At 36.1% G+C, this 17,983-nt stretch overlaps 2 protein-coding genes across 2 annotated transcripts in view; one reads left to right on the top strand and one right to left on the bottom strand.

Annotated features, from left to right (window-relative positions):
- The first annotated feature begins 770 nt into the window (after nucleotides 1-770).
- The window catches only part of LOC112048531 (von Willebrand factor A domain-containing protein 8), a 37,641-nt gene continuing 20,428 nt past the window's right edge, over nucleotides 771-17,983 (top strand). The window contains exons 1-6 of the mRNA XM_024086083.2: nucleotides 771-1,126; nucleotides 1,337-1,460; nucleotides 2,180-2,315; nucleotides 2,590-2,757; nucleotides 3,177-3,341; nucleotides 17,293-17,451. Coding sequence (XP_023941851.1) covers nucleotides 943-1,126; nucleotides 1,337-1,460; nucleotides 2,180-2,315; nucleotides 2,590-2,757; nucleotides 3,177-3,341; nucleotides 17,293-17,451 — 936 coding nt within the window. The 5' untranslated portion in view covers nucleotides 771-942. The remainder of the gene's footprint in view (nucleotides 1,127-1,336; nucleotides 1,461-2,179; nucleotides 2,316-2,589; nucleotides 2,758-3,176; nucleotides 3,342-17,292; nucleotides 17,452-17,983) is intronic.
- On the bottom strand, nucleotides 4,563-8,640 carry LOC112048540 (uncharacterized). The gene is made up of 2 exons (XM_024086110.2): nucleotides 7,613-8,640; nucleotides 4,563-6,016 (listed from the first exon to the last, which is right to left on the bottom strand). The coding sequence occupies exon 2, from the start codon at nucleotides 5,896-5,898 to the stop codon at nucleotides 4,879-4,881; it is 1,020 nt and encodes a 339-aa protein (XP_023941878.1). The 5' UTR covers nucleotides 5,899-6,016; nucleotides 7,613-8,640; the 3' UTR covers nucleotides 4,563-4,878.

Below are 17,983 nucleotides of genomic sequence, written 5' to 3'. Positions count from 1 at the left end.
CATCTTTTATTGTCTTATCTTCACCATCGTCTATTTTAATCTTAAGCATCAGGCTTAAATTATGAATTTATAAATATACTCGAATGTAGTTTTATGCTTGCCTCAATTACGTAACCGAACATCCGCCAGGTCTTGAGCTATCAGAGGTGTAGGTACTGATATTTTAATCGCACCAACCTGCATTGGAGCAGGATGATAAGCAAAAACATAATGATATTTATCACACATTACACCTATATATAGTTACCGTACAAAGGCCTAAAAAATTTTTTTATTCTTTTTATGCCAGCTAAAGATTTATGAATTTTTTTTTTCGATGTTTCATCCAAAAAGTAGGTATAAAAAAACATCATGTACTTGATGAGTTGATTTAAATTAAACTTGCCATCTATTCCATCTATTATTGATAAATGATATGTTTGAGTTGGATACTAACTTAAACAGGAAAGCACATAACGTCCTCTTTTAGTACTATCACATTATAGTTTATTGCCTCATAATATACAACGTTGCCATTAGATGGCGCTTTAATATCTATATTATGTAAGTTAAGAGTAACACAAATTAGACAATAATGGCTGCCTTTCCCCGTTTGGCAATGGACAGTTAAGCTGGATTTTGCATATTAAATTGAACCAAACGTGGTATAATTTTAATATTTTTAATTGCAATCTTCCACTGAAATCATAGACTTTTTTATCCTGTAGAAGAATGTCAAAATCATGTGTTATTTGCTTTTTCTTTTTGACATTGACATTTGACAGATTGCGACTTGCGAACAACAACAAGTCAACAAGAACAAGTAAATAAAAGGGACTTTGGACTTTTAATTTTTTATTATTATTTTTACAATTTTAAATATTATCTTGACTCTAATATTATGTTAAGATATGTTAGACATAGTTAATTGATGCTTAGTGTATTTCTACGATACATAAAATCATGTATAATCCTGCGGTAACCGTGAAACGTATAGATGTTTTGATACGCATTTTAAATGGTCGTAAAATCATAATAAAACCAAATATTGTGAGAGCTTATTCAAGTGAAGGAAGAGTAACCATAGGAAATGTGAGCAAGGAAATAACAACCCCGAAAAAGGTTGAATATGTGCCCAAAAAGTATTGTAAGTTGTAAACAAATTTATAACCTCAAAATAAATAGTTGTCGCAATTATTATATAGTTACAGCCTCCAACATGAAATAAATAAATATATTATAAGAACAGAGTTAACTCCTAACTACCTTGCTAACTACAAACTTTTTCTATTTGAATCAAATGTGAAATTGTATAACAAATGTATTTTTCTATTTAAATAATTTATTATATTTCTAGTGATAGCAGAAGAGGCACAGCTAAAATCATTATCTCAAAGTACCCTCAGAAATTTGAGATGGATGATGCAAAAAGATATCCTTGGGCAGGATATGTTTCTCTTGGGCAGACCCGGACCAAGCAGGTAAATGTTGACATATTGGCTTGGTAACATACCATGTTAGTATGATATCTAAAATATAATAAGTTTTATCATGAATCTTTTTGCACAAGGACTCATAAAATGTAGATGTCAGTTCTTTACATTTATACTAATATTAAAAAGAAGAATAATTTGATTGTTTGTTTTTTTGCATTAATAGGCTTTCAAACTTCTGGACTGATTATAAAAATTCTTTCACCATTAGAATCCTACCTTATCCCTGATGAACAGACTTTATTAGATAACTATGTAGGTGGAATTGGTGGTGAGTGATGTATAAAATCAGTGTCATACTAAAAACTTATTATGTAGAGGAATTTATTTAATGATTCTATAATACTACAATTAATTGAGGTCTTTCAATAGTCTCCGATCAGTGGTGAAAGCGCTTCTTGCTGATTATATACTGCACATACAATCTATATACTGAAATGATGCTTTCAGTAGTGTCATACCACATTACTCATCCTAATGGTAAGAGATTTGAGCGACAACCGATAGCGTGGTACAATCTACCGTTAGAGCCATCTAGTTTTGGTGTAGCAAACTAATCTTGTTACAATTATCAATCACCATTATTACGTTAGTCATATAAAAATTAAATAGCATTTTAGCTTTGTCAGAGTTATAGCATTTCATAACTTTGTGGTGGTTTTAATATATTTTTAACACTAAAATGTATCTCTTGCATTTTTCTGCAGGAGAAAAGTAGCGTTACAGTACTTAGAGTTAACACAGAGAGAAATAGAGTATGTTGCTCTATCAAGAGACACAACAGAGGCGGATCTTAAACAGAGGAGAGAAATACAGAGTTCAACTGCTAAATATTTTGACCAAGTAAGTATTTTAATTTTTATGAAGCATTAGGCACCCTAAGTAGTGGTATTACTAGTTATTATGTTAGATGTTAGTAATTATGTTATTGTGATTACACATCTCACTTGTTTATACACTCCTTCATGATAGCTTGTGTTGGTTTCCCTGGCAATATTGACCCACATGACCCTATTATGAGAATTTCCTTTTGTTTGACAAAGATTACTCTCCTGGTGATGGTGGACCCTGTGATTTCTGTAATTTTTTTAAAGTGTTGTGTTTATTATTCATGTAGAGTGCAGTACGAGCGGCAACAGAAGGTCGCGTCCTCGTTTTAGAAGGAATAGAGAAGGCTGAACGGAATGTGTTGCCAGTGTTGAACAATTTGCTCGAAAACAGGGAGATGCATTTGGAAGATGGCAGATTTCTAATACCTGCTTCTAGATATGACAAATTGTTGGCAGTGAGTATTATTAGTTACTAGTAGACGTCCGCGACTTTTCCCTGTGAAACTATGTGTTTTCACAACCACAGGAACCATGGATTTTTTTGGGGATAAAAAATAATCAATGTTCTGTCAATTAACCCAACCGGTATTGGTATGAAGCTATAAAAGTCCTTCTCCCATTCTGGACCTCATATCTATATGAGGCCTAAATTTTTCAATCATTAAATCTAAAAACCGAAATAAGTAAATTAATTGTGACTCAAAATAAGAAATATCGAAAAAAGCATATATAAAATATTAAAAATAGTTAATTGTACTGAAATTTAAAAAGAAATGGTATACTGAATTGCCTCAGTTATCAGACGATCCCAGGACCTGTATTGCAAACTGAGAAAATGTTGGTGACAGTAATTAATCTTGTCAATTTGCGATAGGAACATGGGCCTGAAGAAGTTTCGAGATGGAGGTTGGTGCGTGTAGACGAGAACTTCCGGGTGATAGCGCTAGGATTGCCGGTACCCAAATACAGTGGGCAGCCGCTAGATCCGCCGCTTCGTTCCAGGTTTCAGGCCAGAGATGTGGCCACTGTCGGATTTGGGGTGAGTCATCCATCTTGTCGCGTCCAGTAGACCTACGATTTGCCCAGACATTTCATAGACGTACGAGTTAATAACGTCAATAAGACTGTCGACCACTAGCCGCCGGACAGGAAATCTCTCTTCACTGAATATTCACTTACGGCCGTTTTCAATAACCTATCTATCCGCCATTTCGCTTACTAAAGTTAATCTTTCTGTTATTATCTGCTTTTCAATAATCTACTGATAGATAGTTTGACTATGTAAAGATAGTTTGACTGATACTGATAATCGAGGATAGCCGAATATCCGTAATCTAGGGTAGGTTATTGAAAACGGTCGTTAGTAGTCGTTAGTGAACGGGCCTTTATAGAAGTAGGTAAACACTACTTTTTGCCAAAGTTCTTATTGTATTTCATTCGGCGTTTTAAAGTAATAGTTCACCAATTAATCTTATAGAAATACTAGCGGACGCCCGCGACTCTGTTCGCGTGAACTTCTGTATGTCACAATTCCCGCGCTAACCATGACTTTTCTGGATAAAAAGTCTATGCGTTAATCCAGGGTCAAATCTATCTCCATTCTAAATTTGAATCAAATCTTTTCTGTAGTTGAGGCGTAAAGGAGTAACAAACATACTTACACACACACACATACTTTCTCCTTTATAACATTAGTGTGATGTGATGTGATGTTTTGATTTAGTTATATTACTATTAATTTGCTAAACGTAAGTTTTTTTATTGTCTAAAGTAAAGGAATCTTTCCTTTTCTGTATGCGTGTTGTGTTTCGCAAAGGATTTGTTACGTCAACTTTCTTCGCCTGTTCTTTAATAGCATATAAACGTCACGCTATTGCGCCTTTTGTGACGTTTTCTAAGTGTATATTATTTTAACCGACTTCCAGAAAGAAGGAGGTTCTGCGTTCGGCTGTATGTATGTTTTTTTATATAACAAATAACATGTCTAAAAAACCCTTTCAGTCTATGCGAGAATTGCTTAATATGCTTGTGCCAAGAGTGGGCACGGAAATAGTCCAGTCTGGCAACGGGTAGGGATCGAATCCAGGAACTCTGAGGGCTTGAGTCCGACTCTAACTTTGCGGGCAACCCTTCGTAAAACACCGTTAACGATTTTTTAAAGAAAGCTATAAGCGTCTCTAGCGATGAGTTGCCATGACGTTAAGGGTCTGGCGTTAGGAAAATTACAACAAAAAATATTGATTTTTTTGATTGATTGATTTGACCTTGACTTTTCAATGCCATCACGGTCCTAACTCTGGTAATTGGCTGGTATAGGTAGGCCAAAGTCTAACAAACTTTCAGCCTAAGATGAAGTATGTCACCATCGTCATGTGTATGTCTTTCGGTTCATTAGCGAAATACTTATCCACAAAAAAATACTTATTGTAGTAAAATTTTAATAAAGCATAAACTAAACGTTACTTATAGCGTATGTTAGCAGGGAGCGTTATACTCGTATGGAAGAATCTAGCACCCAAAGGCCTTTCTACCATTCAAATCAATAATCATTAATTCGTTGGTTAAATAGCGCGATTTCATTTTGCTGCCTGATTCACTGATGAAAGATTACATTTCTGCGACAACAAACTCTCTGCAATACTCGACGTGTTGGATGCAAATTTTTTAGTCAACGCCTCTGGCATAAATATGTGCACTTGCTTCTTAGTCTTCCCAACGTCGGGTAATAACTTCTTGCTGACCATTTCAGCGTACTGTTTCTCCATAGCGTTCCTTTCAGAGACCATTTTCTGTCGCGTTTCCATCACACTGGCCCTCATGTCTTTGACCTTTTTGTTTTCCTTTAACTTGATGTCGTGACGTGGCGTGCATTTCACATTCCGTGACTGTCGCGCGTAGTTTTCTATCGTATTTGCCGATGTCGGCATGTAATACTCCTGTCGATCGATAGGCCCACTTATTTTACCATCGACTTTTACTTCTCTCGCTCTTAACTCTGTCGCTGTTTTAGACTTCGTCAGATTCCGCCTCTGTATTTCCGGCCAACTGTGCCTCGGTTGAGACATTCTTTCGACGTTGTTGACAGTTAAAAGATTGACTTTCCCTGCTAAATCCAACCACTGTAGCACTCTGTCTGATAATTCGGTGCTCTCTTTGACGTCATTTCGAGCTGTTCGATTGCTTTTAACAGTCCTCATGTTATCAGCTTCTAAATCGAATCTAAAATTATTTAAGTGGCACACAGGCTGCGGAGGTGTTTTAACGATAATTTCGTCTTCAGAATTTTCCACATCACATAGATCAAGCTTTTCAATGTGGGGTTTGCTTTCAGCTGTGTTTGTGTATCTACTGCTTCGTATCGCAAGGTTTAGATTCCTTAAGCACTCTCCTAAGTCTTCGTGATGGCTCAGCGAGCTGATGATGCTTCTGTTTGTTGCGGATTTTGCGTAGCTCGCTGTTGAACTCGGTCGTCGCCTTTTGGCGGCCAATTTTAGGAAATGGGGGTCGTCCTGTGTCAAGATAGCGTGTCGAAAGCCGTCCACCCATACAGTTCTAATGTACATAGGGTGCTGGGATGACTGCCAGAGCGCTGGCATATTACGCCGGCGAAACTTTAACCCCTCTAGACACGCGACGCCCGTTAATGTGTGCGAATGTTTGTTTTCCCCTTCATAGTTAATTGTTATTTCATTCTGTGATTAAGCACTCGAAGATCTGAAAATAAACGGAGGAATTAATATGTGTTAATCACGAATATTTTTTACAGTTACTAAATTCATGCTGTTTAATATTTTAATTTTGTGTTTAATTTTGTACAAATAGTATTTATTTCATTTACATTTCTGACTAGAAAAACATTGTCAAGTCTGATTCTGAAGATATGTTATCATTTCCTTAAAGTGTGGTGAATTCATAAAAAAGTCCCCTGTCCAAGACATCGGCAAGTTGATCTGATACCCAGGTATCAGATTTTTAGTAAATATATTCTCTGAACAGTGTATCTAACTGAAATCTAAGAAAAATATGTTTAAAATGTATGTTTTAACCGCTACCATTTTATTGTAATCTATTGACCCAGACTGTTACAGTTAGACCATTGATGTAGGTCGCGCGCTTGAGTCACACAGACAAAACTCCAAAACTAGTTTGCAAGTTGAGTTTTGTTTATCATTTACTAGCCGACGCCCGCGCACCCTAAAATATAGACTATGACACTCACAAAAATCGGCTCAGTAGATCCGGAGATAACCCCCTACAATACTACAAACTTTCGGTACCTCTGTATAATATAATTATACAGACAATTTAATTTTATGTATTGGTATGGCAAAGTATTTTTTCATCGCATTAACCAATTGCGAAGCTTTCTTAAAGAAAAACGAGTATCTTGATACTCCTTGTTCCATTCCAACTCCCTGTAGGTTTACCGTACCGGGGCCTAAAGAAAACGATGTCGGCAGTAATTGATTGCTATATCAACCAAAGATTTTATACTAATAGATATGTCACTAGCGCGTCGAAATTTCATTTAGTCGCTTTGTAAACAGCGAAAGTATTTTAAACAAATAATACCTTAAAATTTTCTACAATGCCGAGTTGTATATTCAAGAAGTGTAAAAATTATATTTACATAAATCTTTAGTAATATTCTATAATATTATAATATAAAATAGAACCACGCGGTTGAAACCGCACGGCGTCCGCTAGTATATAAGTAAACACAAAATTGTGCATATGTGTGCTGAGTGGAGGTTAGGATCCCTTTTTGCGGTGATTTTGTAAGCATGTAACATTTCTAATAGTAGAAAGTCTTTCATTTCACACACACTAGTTTTCTCTAAATTAATTACATTAAGTAATGTGTTTTTCGTATGATCATGCAGTATGTTAGTTGGTGCGAACGGGATTACGAGTAACTCTAACTCTATATTTTTTGATTTTGTGTTGCGGAATTGAAATCGTTTCAACCATGGATACATACTAGTAGATCATCATTAACAACCCACAATCCGCTCACTGTTGAACACGAGTCTCCTTTCAGAATGAGAAGAGTAAGGGTAATAGTCCACAATGATGGCACCATGCGGATGGCCAGACTTCACACACGTAGAGAATTAAGAAAATTCTCTGGTATGGTTTCCTCACGATGTTTTTTCTTCACAGTTTTAGACACATGATTTTTAATTTCTTAAAATACACATAACTGAAAAGTTGTAGATCACTTGTAGATATAAGTATATTGTCATTAGTATTTGAATTATGATATGTACTCACTGAAAAATATTCCTTCCATTTATATTTTGAACCAACCTTTTAGCGTCATCTCGAACTTATTAAGTTTCATATATTCTTTCAGTAGTTTTATCTTAGTTTTTTAAATAGCATTATCGTGGTATTTTCTCGCATTAATCAGCATCCGTGGATTTTTAAAAAACGCTGTTTAAAATGAAAACTAAAAGCTTTTTTTTGTATTTATAAAGTTTTTAAAGCTTCTCTATTTTCAATAGTTTTAGGAATTAACTCTACTTTTTAGAATTGTAGCAAATTAGATGGATAAACAGAAAGGTAAACAGAAGATTGTAACTCAAAACAATATAACTGCCGACGTTCTCTCGTAGCACCGCGTAGCGAATGACTGGATCCTTCGCTTAAACGACACAGACTTTTGTCTTGAATAGTCGATCTAAGGCGGCGGTCATGTTGAGGAATACCCGAATACTACATTCGATATAGTTAAATTTTCGTTATAGGCTTTTTGCACAATCACATTTTTTGTGAGCACGTGCAAAAATTTAAGAACAGAAGAAAATATTTTGGGCAATATTGCCCAATCTTGCGCGCTCTCTACCTGTATTTTGGGCAATATTGGCCAATATACAATAACAAAGGTAAGATAAGATAGTGCACAAGATAAGTCTGCGCCCGACTGGCGGCGCAATAATGTTGACAGCGTTAGTGATGTCTTTTACCCGCCAAGATATAGATAGAGATAGACAGATAGGAGATAACACTTTTGATTAGTTCCGATTTTGGCCTCGCGCAAACTATAGTGCATTTTTTTGGTAACACTTTTACAAAACTATATCTTTTTAAATTACTACTATTCCCTATTACTTTTCAATTAAACGATAAGACTTTTATGGCGCTGGGTATTCAATGATTCACTATTTTTTTTTACACTTTTTTTAGGGTTCCGTAGTACACAAGGAACGCTTATAGTATTGTCATGTCCGTCTGTCCGCCCATCCGTCCGTCCGTCCGTCCGTCCGTCCCTCCGTCCGCGGTTTAGCGCAGAGACTCTTGCTACAAGAAAGCTGTAAATTAGTAGGAATATGTAAATTAAAAATTTTAGTCGTGAAATAAAATTTTAAAAAATATTTATTTTGCTCGTTTATTTCGTAGTGTGGGGTTTCGTTGGATAGGTTTTTGAAAGTTGTGAGGGTATTTTACCAACGTTTTTCGATTTAGAGATCCGTCTGTAAAATATTAAGCTTTTAAGAGCAAATTTTTGTTAGAGTCAAGTGTCCCCGGCTACGAGTGTCCTAGTCTATTGCTGTAACTGAAGAACGAAATATGAAATAAAATATATGTCTCAGGGAAAACGTAGGTAATATGGCCTCACCCTTACTGAACGGGGCGCCTGATTACATCATGCAACATTCCCGTGTATTTGTGTACTCCACAAAAGGAGGACAATTATAACTTTGTAATGTCAGCACAAAATAGTCCACAGCGTTGAATAAAAAGCATTTCGCTTACCATCCTAACACATTTTACAGGTATGTATATCTTTTTTAATTTTGCTATTTCTTTTTTTGATATTTTGCAATTTTTCTAGTTATTAAAATTTTGTTGTTTTTTCATAAATCATAAATCATTTATTGCGAGAATGTGGTCATATACAGATATTGTTACATTTTAATGTTCATACATCTACCTCATAGGCGTGCAAGCCGTGTACATTATAATAATTTTTATTTACTAGTATTACAATTGTCAATTATTTACAATGTCATTTCATAAATTAAAGTCATATAACAAAAATAATAAAATAAAATTAAACCAAAGTAATTACATTTACATTTTATTGATATAAAATAATTTGTCATTTAGAAACTCTGCTACTGTGTAATATCCTTTATCTAAGAGCATCTAACCCTTTCAAACTCTCTGGAATATGATTGTTTGTTGTAGAGAAAATGTTTTTGAGTTTATATCTAGGTATTGTCGCAAGCATACAGATTTTCGCGGAGTATAGTAAAGTATAACGTGTTTTTACTCAAAAAAAAAATATCCTGGTCCGGCAGATCATCTCCTCCCAGATGAAAATCCGGTTGGGGGTAAGAGCATTGAGGCTATGCCTCCTTGCTCGGGTGAGGCGCGAGGATTTTGTCCCCCGGTTATGTTTTTCCAGCCACTTTCGCCCTAAGGGCCTAAGGGTATAAATGGATTTCAATCCATGTGACCCGCGCGGACTGCAATTTGTTATTGTTATTAAAAAGGCTGATGAATTAAGAAAAATAATACAACTCAGTTGTTATCCTTCTCAACCAGATTATTTGAATCTAAATTGGATACTATTTAAAAAGAAACACAAAACTTGTTAAAGTATCCAAGCAATGCTTACTATACTAACAAACTTTGTGTAAAATTCAATTTAAATTTAAATAATCTGGTTGAAAATTTTAACCACTGACGGCAACGATTTTATAATATAGATATGTCAGTAGCGTGTCAAAATTGAGGCGAACAAAAGCGGCATTAGGGATGATGACAGTTTTTTAAATTGTATATAAATCAAGAGTATGCTAATAGTAAAGCAATTTTGTAAAAGTAACAGGGTATCTGCGATCATTACTTTCGGAGCTACAGGGATTTAAAGGGTCAGATTTGTGGCACTGCCACGGATCCCTGAAAAAGGCCCCATTTACAATGGTACGATTTAATGACATCGTAGGTCATAATAATCGTTAATTATGGGCGTTCAAACAAAATTACTAATATCTTTGTTATTTGTGCGTTTATGTTTATAGTTAATGTATTGAAAAATGTCATATTTAATGTAAGGAGGCTAAAACTGTATGAATTTTTATCTAATTATTATAAAAGATTTTAAATAGATTTTGTAATTTTATAATGTTATTTATTTTGCAAATATCGAGACAATCTTTCCTTTTTATGTATAAATTAGTAAACATTGACCTTATTTATCCGAATATATCGTAATAATCAATATATTCAAACCTAGTCATCATCCCCATTAAGTATGTGATTAATCTCTTCAATATGACTTCTTGATGTAGTATTATTTATTAGTATATTTTGCCATGTATTATATTCATTATATTAGGTATTTGTGCTTATGTATTAGGATGTAAATTATTTGTATGTACGTGTATTACTATTAATAACTTTTCCCAAACCAAAGGTTGCCAGGAAGAAATCGCTACTTAGCGATAAGGCCTATGTATGTTGATCTCTTCGTAATATGTTTCTATTTCTCTTATTCTTGCCATTATGGTGTGAAAATAAAGTACTACTTGTATGATAATAATTAAACTGAAGCACCACCCCCATATAAATCATTTTCAAGTCCCGATCCGTAAGCTCGTGCAATTCGGGAACACGCAACGGAATTGGCTGGAGACATTATAAATTCAATGATTTTAGCATTTTAGCATAATTCAGGGATATCAAATTGTTAGTTTGCACGAACCATAAGTCCATTAAGTTTAATGTTAGCAAATGAGTAGTTTGGATACGTTCGAACCCTCGCGCTAAAACCTATTTAGTGAATGATAACATCTCTGTAAATGGAATTTGGAAAGCGGTTGGTTTCCGAATATAGTCTGGATGTATATCAGTGAACGCGATCACAGAGTAGTCTATATTTTAGGGTAGTTTATTATTCTATACCTAAAACTAGAACTATATGATATGGGCATTTGAAAACACATATATTTTCCTGATTTTATGTTGAAAACTAACGTTTTTCAGTTAATCAATAGATTTATAACACACTAGCGGACCCGGTCAAGCTTTGCTTTGACTTGGGTGCGCTTTTTTCCTGCCTACCCTACCCTTACCCAATTTACCCCTGCCCTACAAATGCTCAATACAAACTTCCACCCCCGATTTTAATTTTAGGAAGTGGGGGGTTAGAAAGAGACGAAAAGTAGCCTATCACTCTCCACCCTTTCAAGTATATCCACCTAAAAAATCACGTCAATTCGCTCCGTTTTGCCGTGAAAGACGGACAACCAAACAGACAGACACACACACTTTCACATTTATAATATTAGTATGGATAGATAGTGTGTAGTCGCTGGATTCGTAAGCCGTTTTCTGTGCCCCGAAATGAGAGCCCTTGACGCATTACTACGATAAGTACGTTTGTGTGCGTGTCGTCGAGTGTAATTAGCTTAGCTCTTACACTCACATAGTCACAGTAGTGGCTTTGGAGTGAAAACTGTTAGGTGTTCCAGGTCTATAGTTTATTAGTCCAAGGCCTTGGAAAATAGGTATATCTTTATGCGATACTATCAATTTCATAATAATCTATAGCTGAAGCTGAAGAGTTTGAACACGCTAATCTCAGGAACTACTGGTCCGATTTGAAAAATTTATCGAGGAAGGCTATAGGCTATATATTATAGCGGGAACCACGCGGGCGAAACCGTGCGGCGTCAGCTATATTAGACAAAGCGATAGGCACAAGCTCTTCACGCTGTTAAGTCCAATAACCATGGTTTACTACGAAGCTACGAAGAAAGATAAGCCTACGAGGACCAAGGTGGCGAGGGAGATAGATTCATCATTATTATTACCTATTGTTCTATTTTTTTAAGAATAGGCTTTTATCTTATTTTCATGAAAAAGGGATTTAGTCAAACCGCTTGGCATTTATAATGAAAGAAGAAGAAATATTTTCTAAGAAATTTTGTACCTACTTGTATCGTAACTTATGTTTCCGTCCTATGATACAAACCTACGTATGTATGTATAAGTTCTGAACTTATTTAAAATACTCACAGAACTTTTTCAACTTGTGCAACTGGTATGTTCGAGTTTTATAAATAGATGTATTCAGGTCAGTGACATTGTAAACTAATTTTATTAAATCCCTATTCAAACAGAGGGAGATCGCTATGTATGTCTGTCCGTGGCACCGTAGCTCATTTAACTGGAGAATTTAGATGCGGTTTTTTATATGAAAGCTGGTTTCCTAACGATGGTTCTTAGATATGTTTTATCAAAATTGGTTCAGCCGTTTACAAGATATGGGGAGTGGAAAATTCAAAATTAATTTATTTTAAGTTGGCTTAGTTTACAAACACTTTTGACACGTCAGTTGACTATTTGTAAAGATTTACCACCGGCAAGAAACTCAACAGTTGCTCTTTAAAAAAAAACAAACAGTATTGTAATTTACAATTGATAACATCATTACAATTTCTTATAGTTTTACTTTCCTTAGTGTGAAGGTGGAAACTGATCCAATAGCCTCCAAGCACCTCCACTTCGTATTCAGGAATTCATCCTGAAAACGAAGTGGAGATGAATATTTTCAAACATACCCGAGTGAAGTGAAATGAATAGACTTTCACTCTAGATTTGGAAACTCATAGTATTTGGGTGGTAGGGGAAACGGAAGCTGGAAGGCCATTTCATAACTTCATAGTGGTGTGAATCGGGAATGAAGAGCCAATATGATTCGTGCGTTTCCAAGGGTCATTGACCATGTAATAGTTAGGGAATATGCATTTAAATAACAAAAACCTTATCGCGGACATACAATACTATAACGGTTCAACATAAGTGTTTGAACGGATTGTTTACCATTTTGTTTAATTTTTTTTTTTGTTTTTTAATGACAAGTTACGAATGCGATCTCAACTGATGAAAGATGAAAGTGGGTTTACTTGGAATAAGTAGAAGTTTATTCTGCCCATACCTTCGACGGTTTCTACACGACATCGTACCGGAACGCTATAAGCCATAACCATTATTTAGGACATCGCTATCTAACAATATATTGTCTAGCATACAAGTACCTTGCTATTTGTAGAAACAATAAATATTTATGGGAACAGTTCGCATAAGGTCATGCACGATATAGATCGAGACGTTAAGGTCACAATGTATGTACTTTGTTGGGAACGTACTCGTATGAGCGCCTCATTTGAATAAATTTATGCTGTCACATAAATAAGGCTATTACTGTCGCTTTGTATAAAATGCTTTACTATCTTTATCAATACAACTTTCGCTATCTTTATACGATCACGCTTGGATAGACGTCGTACCTAAACGGTATCTAATGATATTCCACTTTTAAAATTAGAAAGATAGAAACAGGCGTTACTTTGCGGAAGTTCATCATGATTATATAATGAGTTATTTATTTTGCTAGCATCCGACGAACCCATGCGACAAAGTCACCCAGGTCCGACAAAATACTCTCTACGTACGTTTCACCCCGAAACCGGAGCATCCATAGGAGATGTTGACTCTACAACGTGCAATTGCAAAGTAACCTTTTGGACTGCAACTCGATGTAATTTGGTTAACTTTATATAGAGTCGTGCCTGCGTGGTTAAGCTAACCTTTTTTAAATATTGGATAGAAGCAGGCGTTACTTTGCGGAAGTTCATCATGATTATATTGCACGTTGTAGACTCAACAACTCCTGAGGATGCTCCGGTTTCGGGGTGAAACGTACGTAGAGAGTATTTTGTCGGACCTGGGTGACGTTATCGCATGGGTTCGTCGACTTTTCGCGGATGATAGCAAAATAAATAACTCATTATATAATATTCTACTTGGCAAATCTAAACTTATAACCCTCTGTACTAGTACCTAAATGCTAACAAGGAACAAGTTGTAAAATTACCCCAGCTCAGCGTGCCTCATAACACGCTAAATTAAATGTTACGGTAATTGCTGTGTCGGAGTTACCCCGGTGTGGGATTGTGGTAAATTGTTTCCGTGTTGCGGTGTAGGGTTAATTAGAGTAGGCGTTGGGACGTGGGTGAATGTTGGTGTGAAGATATTCGGAAACTGCTGTAGGGTTAATTTTACACGTTGCTTTTTATGCTTTATAGGCGTTTGGGATTTCATTTTGACACCAAATCTTTTGATGGTAGTCGTATAAGGGTTTTATTTTATGAACGTTTAATGATTTTTCAAATAGCAAATATTATTTTTATATTAACTGGCCCGGAGTCAGGTGAAACAGGACCCTACTACTGAGACTCCGGTGTCCGTCCGTCTGAGTGTCTCATGAACCGTGATAGTGAAGACATTTTAAATTTTCATAGATTTTGTATTTTTGTTGCTGTTGAGTTGAGTTTGCGGAGCGAACTCAACCTAGTGGGACCAAGCTTAGAAGAAGATGTATTTATATTGTCGCTATAACAAATGAACACAATCAAACGTTTTTGAAGTTTTTTTCCGTCTATTTATCGGTATTACTTTGGACCGATTTTAATAGGACTTTCACTGGAAGATAGAGGAGGTTATTCCGGAAAAATCTATAATTCCTGCAAGATTGTCTGTGATGTGAAAAACTGAACCCGTATGAAGTCGCAGGCGTCCGGTAATATAAAAGTAAAAGAAATTGTATGTATAATAAAATTATAAATACTTGTACAGTATATAGTATCACTCCTATCAACGATCAGCGAAATAGTCGTTTCAGTCAAATATTTACTCAATTTACTGCCATTTTGCGGTGTTCGCGTGTGTAAACTTTGGAGACTGCTGGCTTATAAATATAACTAGTTTCCGAACTAGAGGTAGACAGGCAGTCGTGTAGTTTGTTTTACACTGTGGAGGTATTTGTTATTTATGGGCGTGGTTTTATTGTCAGATTGTACAGACTGAAACTCTTCTATACGATACGATTGAGTTTGAATGAACCTATCGTTACATACTCGTCTTGTGTCACGGCAATATCGTTGAGGCTTGATATCGCCACATTAAAGTCGGCTCTCATCATCATCACCGTCGTCATATCACATCCACTGCAGGAAATAGGCCTTTTGTAGGGACTTCCAAACATCACTATCATCATATATGTCGACCAACACTGCGCTTTCTAGTGCGGGGTTTCTATTCCAGCCCCTTGGGTCCTGAACGTTCATCGGCTCTTCGAACTACATTTCTCGTCCATTGTCACTTCAGTAAAATTAAAAATCCGACGCGTCCGACACTTACGATGCGGATATGTGGACGTCTATATTTACCTACCCATATAAAGGGGTGGTAGACAAGATTTACACAAATTAACTTTTTCGGTCTACATAATCGGGCTATTATAAACGTTCAGTGTAAGTCAAGGATTTCCTTGTTATAGGAGACGGATATGAAGCTTGGACTTACTAGCGTGCTCCAATACAGGTAGACGGGTTTGGTGTGGTACTACCAGATGTTAATGGTAATGACCGGAACCGCTGGCTCAACGTGCTCTATAAGACACGTAAGTGTAGCACCATTGAGAATTTCTTGGAAGGAAAAACAGCTCAATATTTCATCCCGGGAATCGAACTTTGTAATCTGACTTTAAATACCTACAATAATTTCTTTATCCAAAGGTTGTCTGGCAGATATTGCTATTGCTATAACCAATAAGACCGCCTTTGCACATACTTGTTTAGTACTATGTTTTCTTAAATTTTCTTCGTGATTGTTTTTATTTTGTGCAACAAAGTAAAATAAATAAATAAATAAGTAAATTTTTTTATTATTTATTATTTATTCTTAAATTTTCTTCGTGATTGTTTTTATTTTGTGCAACAAAGTAGGTAGGTATAAATAAATAAAATATAGTTTTACAAATACAGTTCGTGTTTGTTTTACAAATACAAACTTTTTGAAATCTTATTGTCTTTTAAAAAAATAGGTAAATAAAGTTTTATACGGCTCTTCATTATCACTGTTGGCAATTTCGTTGCGTGAGCGACGCTGATTAAAATCATTTCGGCGTGCAGAATTAATTTTGTTGTAAAACTTTTACTGTACTTTAGTTTGTGGACTAAAATGTTCCAGCCAGTTTATTACTATGTAAACTTAATCGTGACTATAGGAATTAGAATATTGTAATTGGCTACAAAGCATAGCTTAAATGCTTTATGTTCTGAGGCTATACACATAGTAGAAGTACCTCGTTGTTCTAGTGAATAAAACTTGTGTGCCTTTAGAACATGAGGTCATCGGTTTGAGTCTTGAGTTTACCCACGCGACCCAAGTGAAGATGGACCAGGGCCTGTAGAATAGCACGTCGATTCTCTTTCTACAATCGCCAACGCTTTGAAAATTAAAAAAAGTATGGAATGATATTTGCTAACGACAGATCACGTGATTAAGTCAGATCGGATCTGTCATACATCATTAGCAACTCATATTTGGCACACGGTTGAGCACAAGTCTCCTCTCTGAATGAGGGTAAGGCCTTAGTCCACTATGGTGGCCAAGTGCGGATTTGCAGACATCACACACCTAGAGAATTAAGAAAGTTTTTCCTTCACCGTTTGAGACCCGTGCCATTTAATTTCTTATAATGCACATAACTGAAAAATTTAAGTGCATGCCCCCGACCGGATTAAAACCTATACGCCCTCCAAATCGAAGGCATATCCATTGGATCTGTCATTCCCATACATTTTATTAGTTTTCGAATCGTTAGCATTTGTAGAAAGAGAATCGACATGCCACATGGCTACAGGCACAGTACTCTTGCGGATTTTCTTGTTTCTTATCGTAATTTGTATAAGTATTTCAGAATCTCTAGTTAATACTCTACCTTCTCTTAAAGCGCGCTACGAGCGGCCGCGTGCGCCGCCGCGTCTCAGTTTCGTTCGTGCCGCGTTGCAACAAGCTTATGAATAAGTGCCTCGTATGTCTAGTAAACTAGTCGGGCATACTCGGACATTGTATCACGTGAGTTTTAGTCATGTTACATTAATAAAATAAGTTGTATTATATTTCAGGAACACCTGAACTCTTTAAAAGAAGACGCTCCGAAAGTGGACACGAAGAAACTGGAACAGGTCCTGTCTGCGGCATACGCGCTAATAAGTCCAGAGCTGCAGGAGATCAGCTTACCTGACTTTCCGGTGGACAACCTTTATGCTGCCGCTTTAATATTGGTAAGTTCTTCGTATTTGTATCTTCTTTATACCCTTTATAGCATCACATGGAGCCGATGACCCTCTGAATATCAAAAACATTAATCACTGTCATCATTAGCATCATCATCATCAATATCGGGTGATGTACGTCCATTGCTGGGCATCGGCCTTTTGTAACGACTTCCATACACCAATGTCTTGAGCCATATGCTCTATGAATATATCTAGCGGCTCCCTGTTACTCGCTCGGATGTCAGTCCACCCAGTGGAGGGTCGACCAACATGCTGAATATTAGATGAAAAAGGTATATAGGCGCCAATCGTATTGTCCAATATTGAACATTGCACGAGAGAACAATTTGGAACGGCTTAACCAATTTTAATGGGACTTTCACTAGGAGATATAGGAGATTATTGAGCATCATATTAAAAACTGTTTTTTTCCTTTAAGCTAGTAAGGAATAAATCGCAATGAAGCCGATCTTGTACTTTGTATTTTTAACCGACTTGAAAAAAAGGAGGAGGTTCTCAATTCGTCGGAATCGCCTTC

This window comes from Bicyclus anynana, chromosome 14, assembly GCF_947172395.1.
Source record: "Bicyclus anynana chromosome 14, ilBicAnyn1.1, whole genome shotgun sequence".
Lineage (NCBI taxonomy): Eukaryota > Metazoa > Arthropoda > Insecta > Lepidoptera > Nymphalidae > Bicyclus > Bicyclus anynana.
Note: the sequence above shows the minus strand (reverse complement) of the source record. Positions and strands in the feature narration are given on the sequence as shown.